The following is an 11,457-nucleotide window of genomic DNA, read 5'->3' on the forward strand; positions in this document are numbered from 1 at the left end:
ATGGTAAAGATCCCCAGGTGGTCAAAAATAATTCTGAGAAGTCCTCCCCGACGGCGCGCCTCATTGCCTGTGTAGCGTCGGTGCGTTAAACTTCATAACCATCATCACAAACAGAATGCTTCAAAAAAGACTTGTCGTCGAGGTGTTGACAATATCCCTTTGTCCAGGTAGCTCTACCGGAGGCTTCACAAAATTTCTAGATGAGATCGGGTGATGAGCTTTCCACCTCAAACCATAATGAAAGCACTATTATAGCGCGAAAGCACGGAACAGGAGACGGAACACAGTGTGCATCATCTGTGCCTGTCACGTGCCCCATATTTTCGGCCGCGATTCCATTTTATCGTAGCACCGACTTGCTCAACAATACACGCCCACCAAACCACCCCTTATCCTCTCTCCGCAATTTGGAGACGTCAGAATCTCCAGAACGCTCTTACATACAAACACCGTCTCCCTGGCGAAATGTTAGCGATAAATGCGAAGGGCTGCAAAGATTTGAAAACAAATGCTTTTCTCACCACCGCTACGGTGTCCGTATTGCAATCTCAATTCTTCAAAGTAAGGGCTTTAGGTCAAATAGGAGTCACGTTTTGCGACTGAGTTGCTACATTGTAAGTAGAAGTCCCTGTGCACCAGCCAATCTACAAACTGCACCAATGGCAGGATCATGCCCGGTTAATATTAGAGAGTTTTGGCTGACCGTTTTCGACGGTCCGCTCCGGTACCGACGGCTCGCTCTGCGCGACCGGAGCCTTCGCTTCCAAACGCGCCACGCATGCGCAATGGCGCTTCCGCTCGCTGTCGGAGCGGAGCGGACCATCAAAACGGTCAGCTAAAACTCGCTATTGTACACAAGATCGCGCCTGGTCGAGAAGGCTGGGTATGACTTTAGCGGGGCGGTCCGATCCAGGCCACGTAGAGCCTTCAGGGGCCTCTTGGTTAAACTGTTGAGGTAAGAAGCGCGTAATCTTTATGGGTATGTATCCTTTCTTGATACGAGGAAGACGAAGAAGGTATGTTGCAAAAGAAGGGCAATGGTATTTTGCCTGGAGATGCATTTAGCATTTTCGTTCTTATAGCTGCATCGGCTCCCTTCTCCTTCGCTGCTATCGACATGTCTGCAGGTATGTCGCACTAAACAAATGCACGCCTTTGCCCCATTTTAATGGCCCGTTTTAATTCTAGCTTAGGTGATTCCCACTGCCTATCCGCACAATAGAAATAACAATTAGTCCTAATTGCTGCCTTGATAGCCCTTAGGTATTAATCATTGGTCGTGTTAACGCAGGACAGGGCGCCTTCGATTGGTGCGTTATATAGTCCGCAGCTAGTCCAACTATCAGTCCCATCAGTCCCATCAGTGCTCGCTCGTAGCACTACATGAGAATAACGAGTACAAAAAAAAAAAAAAACGCAGACAAGACCTGGATTGAAGATTGAAAAGAGCAGCAAATGCGTTGATTCTAAAGCAAAGCGTATATTTTGATATCGAATATATTGCAAACATACGTTACCCGGTAAGCGTTGCACACAGCTGACTGCAGTGTCATTTAGTCCTACTATGGTGGATAATAATAGCTTAACTGCTAGCGAGGCGCAATATCATCATCATACTTGGAGCCGGGCACACAAAGGCACACAAGGGACGAACACCATCCCCAGGTCGAAATGAGTTATACCTGTGCTACACGGCCATTTTAAAGGTCTTCCGAAGGCCTTCGAACCAATTGTGTATCGAGTGCCCATTCGTAAATGCATAGGGCGCACTTGTAAGTGAGCGTTCAACTGTCAATTGAAAGTCACCGCGTAGCAGATGTATTATTCGGAGCTAGCCTCAACGCAAAAGCGAACTTTCCCTCTTGCAACTTGTTCCTGACCCATTGCGAAAAGATGTTAGAATGTGTGTGTATGTATGTATGTATGTATGTATGTATGTATGTATGTATGTATGTATGTATGTATGTATGTATGTATGTATGTATGTATGTATGTATGTATGTATGTATGTATGTATGTATGTATGTATGTATGTATGTATGTATGTATGTATGTATGTATGTATGTATGTATGTATGTATGTATGTATGTGTATCCATTAAAATTATACGCTTGTTTATCCCCTGTGTTCAGATTGTGCGTCCGTAAAACGGCTGAACTCTTGAACGTTTGTTCCTTTGCAGCGAAAATGAAGGAAGAGTATTGCGACGGATACAGATGGATTCACACAAAGCCAGACTGCATGAAAGGAAGGCCCGACTTCACGCTTTTAGGTACGTTCTAGTTAACTGCGGTTTGACTACGGAACTTTCTACTTTCTAAAAAAATCTACAGTGGGGAAATTAGACCCTTTTATGCCCGCTGGATGGATACTCTATGCCCTGTCCTTGTTCGGGCGGCGTTGAATATTTCGGTTTAGCCAACCAGGAAAAAAACTTTTTACGTTGAGAAGGAAAGGGATGTAGCGATATGTAGAACAGTCATTGTTTGCTGTCGTAGGAGCGCGCTGGAAACTTGCTGAAATTTCACGCGCACAGCATTTGAAACCAGCCAGGAGTCCTGTGGCTCAGCTCACCAGCGGTGGATAGGTCTTAACAAACAGGTCACCAGAAATACTTAATATTATACCAAAAAGATCACACTTATTCACGAAAAAGTTCGGCAAAAGAGAGCAAAAGTTTATATCGAAAGTTGACTATACGACAAGATGACTTCCAGCACTTTGCGCGTCGTCACTGCCGCTTTCCGCCGACGAGACACGAAAAGCTCGGTGCGCAAAAGCCTACCTCATAGCCAAATGCCGTCATCATCGTTGGCCTGTCACGAGTTTTCCTTGAATTCGCTCAGTAAAGCGCTGAGTTTCTGCCCTGTTACGCATCGGGTTGTTGACACTGCGCCCGTGCTTCAAAAACGCGCAGAGCGACTCGGCGGCGAGCTCTTCCACGGAGGCTCCGCGTATTGAGGAGAAGCCAGCGGAGGACACTCGCGTCGGGGACGCCGGGCGATAAAACTTTATTTTTTAATTTACTTTTTTGTTTTTCAAAATTCTGTCGGTCCAGCCATCTCTATTTACTCTATTATAACGATTAAGGGTTAAACTTCCATCAAGCCTGCATTTTTCTGGGAATGCAGGGTGTTACACGGTCCAGGCTGTGGGGGCCCCACTCGGCAAAGAATGCTACGCAATAAAATACAGAGCGCACATAAGCCTGCGCCTTGTGAGGAGCGCCGGCGTCTGCCAGCTCGACCTCCGCGAACACGTACCCTGCCCCGCGAACGCGGCGTGATCACTCGCGTGCATTTCTACTCCCCAGTTCACGTGCGTTGGCGCCATGAAGTGGGGAGGCCCAGACGCCGAGTCCGCGCTAAAGACACCGAGTTCGCGAAGCCTATAGTTACCGCGGGTTGTAGCGCGTGCTAGCGCAGTCCACTTTGGGAGAGCTGTGAAAGGCTGCGGACGAAACGATCCGGACGTGCCAGTCGTGGAGAACTTTCAGCGGCAAGTTCCGAAATCCATGTGAGGTGGTGCTCCGTAAATGCGAATTATGAATGCGTATCTTCACTTCACTTATCTATGTATTACCACGCCCTAGTTTTCGCTTATTTCTCAGTTCGAAACTCGCCTTCGCTTCTTTCTTGGACCACCGCCGCTCGACGCAGAGCAGCACGACTGGAAGATCAAGTACGAGGCGTGCGGAGACCGGATGCAATCGCCCATCCACGTGCACTACTTGGACAGCGAGTTCCGCCAGTTCAAGCCACTCTATTTCACAGGATTCATGGACCACCACAACTTCACCGTTGAGAACGGCGTGCACGCACGTGAGGGATGCTTTCGATAAAAACCTGCTGTCCGGTCTCTTGGATCATACTTCACACTTCGAGAGGAGCCGCTCCTCGGTGTAGCCGTCGCTGGGCCAGCGACGGCTACACCGGTGACGAGGCTTGACCAGCGGTGATTTGCAGCTGCTTATATCGTAAAACTAGGGATCCACTCGTTTACCCTCAATGACCCTCAATCCCTACCCTCAATTACCCAATCCAATCCCTTAATTACCCTCAATCCCTAGAGAAGGCAAGCATTGCAGGGGGCGGCAGAAAGTTAGATGGGCAGATGAGATCAAGAAGTTTGTGGGGATAAATTGGTCGCAGTTAGCACAGGACCGGGGTAATTAGAGAATAATGGGAGAGGCCTTTGCCCTGCATTGGGCGAAAATAGGCTGATGATGATGATGATTTCGTAAAACGGCAGACAAATATCCTTTAGGGAGCATGCGCCAAAATACCAGCCTTTGGGATTGCACACACATACACTAAACGTATCTTGGAAAGCATGCTTTCTTGCATGAATCGATATAAAGGTTGCGCTCTTGCACACTGAGGAATTACTTGTAACAAGGAATGTGTTTCTCCCGCTCACCTTCCACGAGGTCTCTGATATTTAACATCTGAGGTTTTCGAAGCTCGGGAACACGACCGCACGTCTTAGTGTGAAAAATTCAATGGGAATGTGAATTATGTTCAGTGTGTTAAAATTTGGCGAATACGATGCTCTAGCGTTTACATGTAGCACATCGGCTGTCGCTCCGGGCAGCAAAACCCTCTCAGGGCTCCCCTCTGAGCCAGCTTCCATGTGCCTCCCGCACGGTGCGTCCACTGCAACGAATTGAACTCCCCCCCGCCTGGAGCAGTTTTGGGCTGCGCTACTGTCACATTTATGTAAACGCGCGTATTGTGGGAATAACTGTAGGGGTATGCCTGCCTTGTGCCTTGAAGAATAATTTTCCTGCCCTTGCCTAAATAAACCGTTGCTAGTCAGCGACTAGCTGGCATTCCCCTTGTCTCCCGGCGCCAAGCGTTCTTCTCGCATCGATATTTCCATATATACACCAAAACATCAAGGAATAAAACCAACCTGGCCTTCCTGTGGCCGTGTCGTGGGTACGTGGTTTTACATTATTTTTTGTTGACGCTTTTAAATTAGGCAATGGTGTTCAGTCCGCAGATATCATTCTCCCTGCGATGAACTGCGCCCGTATTAACACTGCATTCCCTCTGCAGTCTACCTCACCTTGATGGAGGGCACGGTCGGCGTGTACGGCGGACCCCTGCCCGTCCGCTACAACCTGTCGCGGGCCATCCTAAGATTCGGACGTTTCACAAAACGCGGTTCCGAGCACCAGATCGACGACGAACTGCACGTGGCGGAGGTGAGAGGTTGTTACTCGGAGAGAGAGAGAGAGAGAGAGAGGAGAGAGAGAGAGAGAGAGAGAGAGAGAGAGAGAGAGAGAGAGAGAGAGAGAGAGAGAGAGAGGAGAGAGAGAGAGAGAGAGAGAGAGAGAGAGAGTAACATGTTCTTTTTTAGAAATGAGGCACGTTCTTTTTTAGAGCTTGACACTTCTTTGCGTACTTCTGAACAATGGGTCAACGCATTGGGGGAATCGACAGAGAGGTTGATTTTGCGGAGAGAATCTGTAGGCTGACCAGTATGGCTTCAGCGAAAGAGGAACGCGAGAGCGATCACGCCAGAAACACTGGTTAAGAAGAATGTTGGTAGACAGTCCTTTCAGTCACGGCGACGTAGTTGGAAGCACGTTCTGAAAGCACATTCTCGCACCATCGGCTCTACTAAATACCCTTCGTATAACCCCAGGGTTGACGGAGAAATTTCGGGCTACGGAAACAAGGCCAGATTCATCTGCAGACTTCCTCCAACAACTAACCGTGGACGGGAACTCTGGTAGGCAGTTCAGGTTAGGCGGACCGCGTTCCACAAGAATCAGCCGTCATGAATGGGTGAAGGCAAATTTACGCCACTGGCAATGGCATACCACGGGCCCTGGCACGAAAATTTGCTAAGCAACTATAGGAAGGGGTAATTTCACAACAGTAGTGAACGCTTGGAGATCGTCCGTTATTGTCTTCACAACTTGATTAGGTTGATGCGTTCCCACGAAATGGCGCTTAACCATTCAGAATAATTGCTGCCGACTGGATTATTCGGAATCGGCGTGGGCTTCGTGCTCCAACGGGGATTCCATTCGCGACAACCTAATACGCCCATCACAGTCGGGTGCTCACTTGAAAACCTAATATTGGAGCATCATGAAGTCGCCACAAAGAAATATGTGATGCGTCACCAGCACAAATTCTTAAGTTTAAAGTAGCAAATCACTCACACAGGGCGATAACCTTTCTAAGAAGTGTTTCTAAATGTGTGAAAATGGGTCTGCTAAAAACTTGATACTGGGCGTTTTTTGCAGTTACAGCTGCTGCTCTCCTCCAGGAAACCCACTCCTACCAGCTGTCTTTACGAGAACGCTGGCGTCGCCGTAATGTCCATCCTTTTCCGTGTGAGTGCACACCGCGGTGATCGTATAACAACTCGGGCTGCCGCGATTGGTTTCTGCCAAATACTGCAGCCCAAAAGTTTGGATTCATCCGCCAAGTTGTTCCGTATACGTGTTGGTTAACAACAGCCTAAACAGAACGTGGATGGTATATAATAAATTTTGAAGAGCACCCATCCACCATCTTCCCTTCATAAAAAAAGACCGATTATCAAGACGACATGATGCTTAATTTATGACACGTGGTACGCTTGAAAGCGCAGCAAATAACTGCGTAGTTTTTATTTCACGAAACAGAATAAAAAGCTCTGCAAGCTAGGAATGGGTGGGGATGTCAGGTTAATCACTTGAAGGTGTTACGAGTCGCCAATTGCCGCATATGCTGTCTTCCACGAGGTCCGAGGGCAATGATACCTTTGTTCGTGATTTTCGCTGTGTTGCAACACGGTATGATACCGTGAACATCTCAGCGTAGAGACAACTGTGTCCTAAATTCTCGAACATTAGACGTATTCGGTAGTAGTAATGCGCAGAACTTTCGTAGTATGCTACACAAAGGTTACAACGAACGGAAAACACATACGTAGCGATATCCATTGTCTATCGTCATTTCCAAACCCCCTTTAGTTTAAGCAGAAGGATAGGTTTCACGCATGTAATCCGCCGCGGTGGCTAAGAGCTAAGGCGTTGTGCTGCTGAGCCCAATTAGGCCGCGGGTTCAATTTCCGGCTGGGGCGGCCGCTTTTCTGGTGGAGGCGAAAAGCAAAAACACCCGTGTGTTCGAGATTGCGGCGCACATTAGAAATCCCCAGGTGGTCACCATTAATATAGCGACTTTCACTGCGGCATGCCTCAACGCCTGTGTAGCATCGGCGCGTTAAACAGCACGGCCAATCAATCAATCAATCAATCAATCAATCAATCAATCAATCAATCAATCAATCAATCAATCAATCAATCAATCAATCAATCAATCAATCAATCAATCAATCAATCAATCAATCAATCAGTCAGTCAGTCCGCCAATAAGTCAGTCAGTCGGTCAACAATCAGTCAGTCAGTCCGTCAATCAATCAATCAATCAATCAATCAATCAATCAATCAATCAATCAATCAATCAATCAATCAATCAATCAATCAATCAATCAATCAATCAATCAATCAATCAATCAATCAGTCAGCCAGTCAGCCAGTCAGTCAGTCAGTCAGTCAGTCAGTCCGCCAATAAGTCAGTCAGTCGGTCAACAATCAGTCAGTCCGTCAATCAATCAATCAATCAATCAATCAATCAATCAATCAATCAATCAATCAATCAATCAATCAATCAATCAATCAATCAATCAATCAGGTTTGAAGCATGTAAAATGCTAAACGTGATCCTCCACGCCGATACAGTCTGCTTGGTTTCGCTCCGCGTACACTCGCAAGACTGGCTCACCTTGTTTAGGGCTATCAGTTGCGCATGCGCAGAAATAGCCTTGTTCGCACATTCTGCAGGAGACCACGGACAACAACCCACACCTGGAGCCTCTAGTGCAGAGCACGAGGCAGGTACGCGGCGTGTGGGGCGCGCGGGCGCAGATCTCCGTGCGGCCTAGCTACCTGATGCCGTGGCAGGCGCAGTCCTACTACGTCTACACGGGCTCGCTCACCTTCCCGCCCTGCACCAGCAACATCCCCACGCTGGTGTTCGCCAGGCCCGTGCTCATCGGGGAGGAGCAGGTGGGGAACGTATACGCGGGCCCCGCCTTGGTGCTGTTTGTCTGCACTTCTCGTCTTGATCATATCCCTTTCAGTCCTGATTTTTTTTTAGTTTCAAGCAAAACAGTGTTTTCTGTGAGTTTTTCTAAATTTTAAGGTCCTGTAAGCCCACAAACAAGAAAGTAGAGCTGGAAGTGCAAGTATTAACAGAGTTATTAATAAGTCAATTATTTAGGACATCTGTCAATTAAAAATTGTACGTTGAGCAGAGCACATCATTTGTGCATTTTTTCCTAAACGTTATGACTACATGAACCTACAAAGAAAAAATGAGCTTCGTGGTGAACGTATTTATAGATTTACAAGCTTGGGAATAAAACTCGGACCGCCATTTTTGTCAGCCTTAATGTCATAATTTCGTCTTCACCGGAGCTTCTTCTTCTTTGCAGCGTGCAGATCCACTAAAATTAAGCAACAGTAATATCTATCGCAATAGGTATCACTGAAGAACCCCACCCCCAAACTAGCAGATGCAATTTCGTTCTCTAAGCCATAGAGTAACTTTTATGTGGTGGCGTCAATTGACACCACCAGCGCCGAAAGGGACATAGATGTAGGTATATTAAAAACGATAGTGTTTCTTGGGCTACTCAAACCCGAAAATGTAGGTCTGTCTGCCCGTCCGTCCGTCCGTCCGTCCCTCGATACAGCAACCCGGCCAAAAGTTAAAAGAACTTAAAAGAATTACTGAACGAGACGTTTATACATGGAAAACCTTTGGAAACTACTACAGCTTGAACCACGCCTCATACTTGCAAACGTTGAGCCTCCTCGATTATCATTCGTGGATCGTCCGCGGGCTGCCCCGGAAGAGATCCTGCTCTACACTTCCCCCATGCATTCCTACGGAAGTTCCGGTATGAAGGCAGTCCTTGTGCTGCCCGCGGACCGTGTGCTAAACTGAGGAGGCACATTGCTGAGCGAAAAGAAAGCATTGGGCAAAGTTGAGGCCAAGCACAGGTACTAGGCAGTGTTCTTTTAATTCTAAATAAATGTGTGCTCGATTTTTGCGATATCAAATTAAAAAAGAAAACCGTTGAAAACAATGTTTTGACCTGAAATTGGCGTGCGAGCCGATATCTCGAAGTGAATTTCAAGTACAACAGCAACGGAAGGTTCAGATAGATGGCGCACGGGCAGTGCGAAGGCGCAAAAATTGAACTGACTTGAGCTAACCAACAGCGTATTAAGTAGCATTCTTTGCCGAGTACCCCCACAGCCAGGATCGCGTAACGCCCTGCATTTTCACAGTAATGCAGATTTCGCGGAAGTTCCTCCTTTAATTGTTATAGCAGCGTCGTCATCAGCATATCTACGCCCACTGCAGGTACAGTGAACTAGTTCGCTATAACTGCAGGGCAATAGCCTCTCCCAGGTCCTGTGCGAACTGCGAATTATCCAGGTCCTGTGCGAACTGCGACCAATTTATCCCTGCAAAGTTCTTGACCTCACCTGCCCATCTAACCTTCTGCCGCCCTCTGCAACGATTGCCTTCTCTAGGGATCCACTCTGTTACCCTGAATGACCAGCGGTTATCCTGCCTTCGCGTGCAGCGGTGGCGAAGAGGTAGATCATCCGCCTCGCGTGCAAAATGAACGTGTTCAAATCCCGGTGCCGAAAAGTTCCCACAGGACTTAAAAAAAAAATCTGCGTGTTGATGGAATTGCAGAAGGAGGCTTGGGGTACGGCCTGATCCCGGCGACCATTGCCAGTAACGCGCTACCTCACCACAGCAGGATTAGCCACCCTGGTGTAGTAATGGCCACGACTACCCATGACTCGCCAATTAACCCTCGGCCCTCAGTCTCCAGTGGCAGTCAATCGACTGACCCCTGCGGCGGCCAGACCTCTGACGCAGCAGAGGGTGCTAAGAATCCCTGGATCCGGACGCCATTGGAATCTGAACCTGGCAACGTTTAACACGAGAACTTTATCTGTAATAGCGTAAATGGAGTTAATCGGTCGAACTGAATTTTGAAAAACCAAAAAAAAAAGAAAAATATAAAAAAAATTGCGAAAATTGCGAACCGTGTAACACCCTGCAATTCCACACACACACAAAAAGCAGATTTCGCGGACGTTCCACCTTCAATGGTTCTAATAGCGCAAATGAAGACAATTGGTCGGACAGAATTAAAGAAAAAGCAAAAAAAAAAATGGCTGTAAAAACACACTGACAAGCTGCGTAACAATGCTACGCATTAGTAGATTATTCTCGGAATTTCTGCAGATCCGGGAGAGGCGATATGGGAGGGTAACAGCGTAGCAGGTGGGAAGAGCAGGGAAGAGAGTCATTTCCGTGCCACAGGTGGCAGAAGCTACCGTCTTCAGACGACAATAGAGAGTTATAGCAGAGCGGAGAGCCGGTCCCGGTAAGGTACCCGATCCACCTGCGCATGTGCACAACCAGTTTTCCCGCCTCTGCGCACGCGTAGTAGCGCCGGTGACCTACCCGGTACAGTACCAGGACCGCTCCTCCGCTCTGCTATAACTCTCTATTTTTTTCTTAGCAGGCACCGCCCTTCTATCGGTGGGGATCACCCCTTTTCGCGCCGTTTACTGCCCCTTTGAAGCACGAGCGCGCACTGTTGCTCGTCGTCCGCAGATGAACACCTTGCGGAGCAACATGTACGTGTCGCTGAACTACTGCACCTACCATCTGGCTGGCCAGCTGAGGGCTTCCTTCGAGACGCACGGCCGCAGCGTCTACAGATCCTTCAAGTACTTCAGCAGCAGCGGTGGCGGCGTCAACGTCCGCTCGATTCGGTGTCCGGGCCAGCTGCTGATAGTCTCTATGCTGCTGGCGCACGCCTTCGCTCGTGCTGCGCTCCTCCTACCAGTGTCCATTGGAAGCTCAACTGACGGAACGCTAGTGGCCACTCGTCTTCGGTCCGGCTGATTCGCTGAAAGATATGTGCGCTACAGACGCACTGAACAACGAGAACAGCAAGCTGAGGACTGCCGCAAAGACCATCACTAATGATGTCTGCAGCGACTCCTGTAGAAGTTCCGATAGCGTGTAACACTGTTGGTAGTACCCCAAATACGGATAGTATATATTTCCTACCTTTCCATCGCCTCACTACTTGAACGATTTTGAGACAATAAATAATAAAATTTGTGTATGGATAGAAACGTCTGGATTACGAGATAAACGAAATAGATTGAACACACGAGGGCCCGCTGTGTGAACAGGCCTCATGAGGGAAAACCATCAAGGACCGGACCACTTTATTATAGAATATTTTTAGCTCTGTGACCAATCCCCTATGGTCGTACTGGCAACGCAACGGCTAATGATGATACTTCTGCGACCTACCGTTATTTTTCCAGCTGTACAGAGCCC

At 48.0% G+C, this 11,457-nt stretch overlaps 1 protein-coding gene across 1 annotated transcript; it reads left to right on the top strand.

Moving 5' to 3' along the window:
* Window positions 1-3,728: 3,728 nt before the first annotated feature.
* LOC144144312 (carbonic anhydrase 7-like) lies at window positions 3,729-11,153 on the top strand. The gene is made up of 5 exons (XM_077675695.1): window positions 3,729-3,822; window positions 5,062-5,210; window positions 6,264-6,353; window positions 7,848-8,072; window positions 10,717-11,153. Exons 1-5 carry the CDS (start codon window positions 3,780-3,782, stop codon window positions 11,008-11,010), a joined length of 801 nt encoding a protein of 266 aa, XP_077531821.1. The 5' UTR covers window positions 3,729-3,779; the 3' UTR covers window positions 11,011-11,153.
* The last annotated feature ends 304 nt before the right edge of the window (window positions 11,154-11,457 follow it).

This window comes from Haemaphysalis longicornis, unplaced genomic scaffold, assembly GCF_048455015.1.
Source record: "Haemaphysalis longicornis isolate Haplotype H1 unplaced genomic scaffold, Haemaphysalis longicornis Haplotype H1 scaffold_7, whole genome shotgun sequence".
In the NCBI taxonomy this organism is placed as follows: domain Eukaryota; kingdom Metazoa; phylum Arthropoda; class Arachnida; order Ixodida; family Ixodidae; genus Haemaphysalis; species Haemaphysalis longicornis.

Coding starts and splice junctions, on each gene's coding strand:
- LOC144144312 (XM_077675695.1), top strand. CDS start 3,780: ATGGACCACCACAACTTCACCGTTGAGAACGGCGTGCACGCAC. Junction 3,823..5,061: donor TGAGAACGGCGTGCACGCAC/GTGAGGGATGCT, acceptor TTCCCTCTGCAG/TCTACCTCACCTTGATGGAG. Junction 5,211..6,263: donor ACGAACTGCACGTGGCGGAG/GTGAGAGGTTGT, acceptor CGTTTTTTGCAG/TTACAGCTGCTGCTCTCCTC.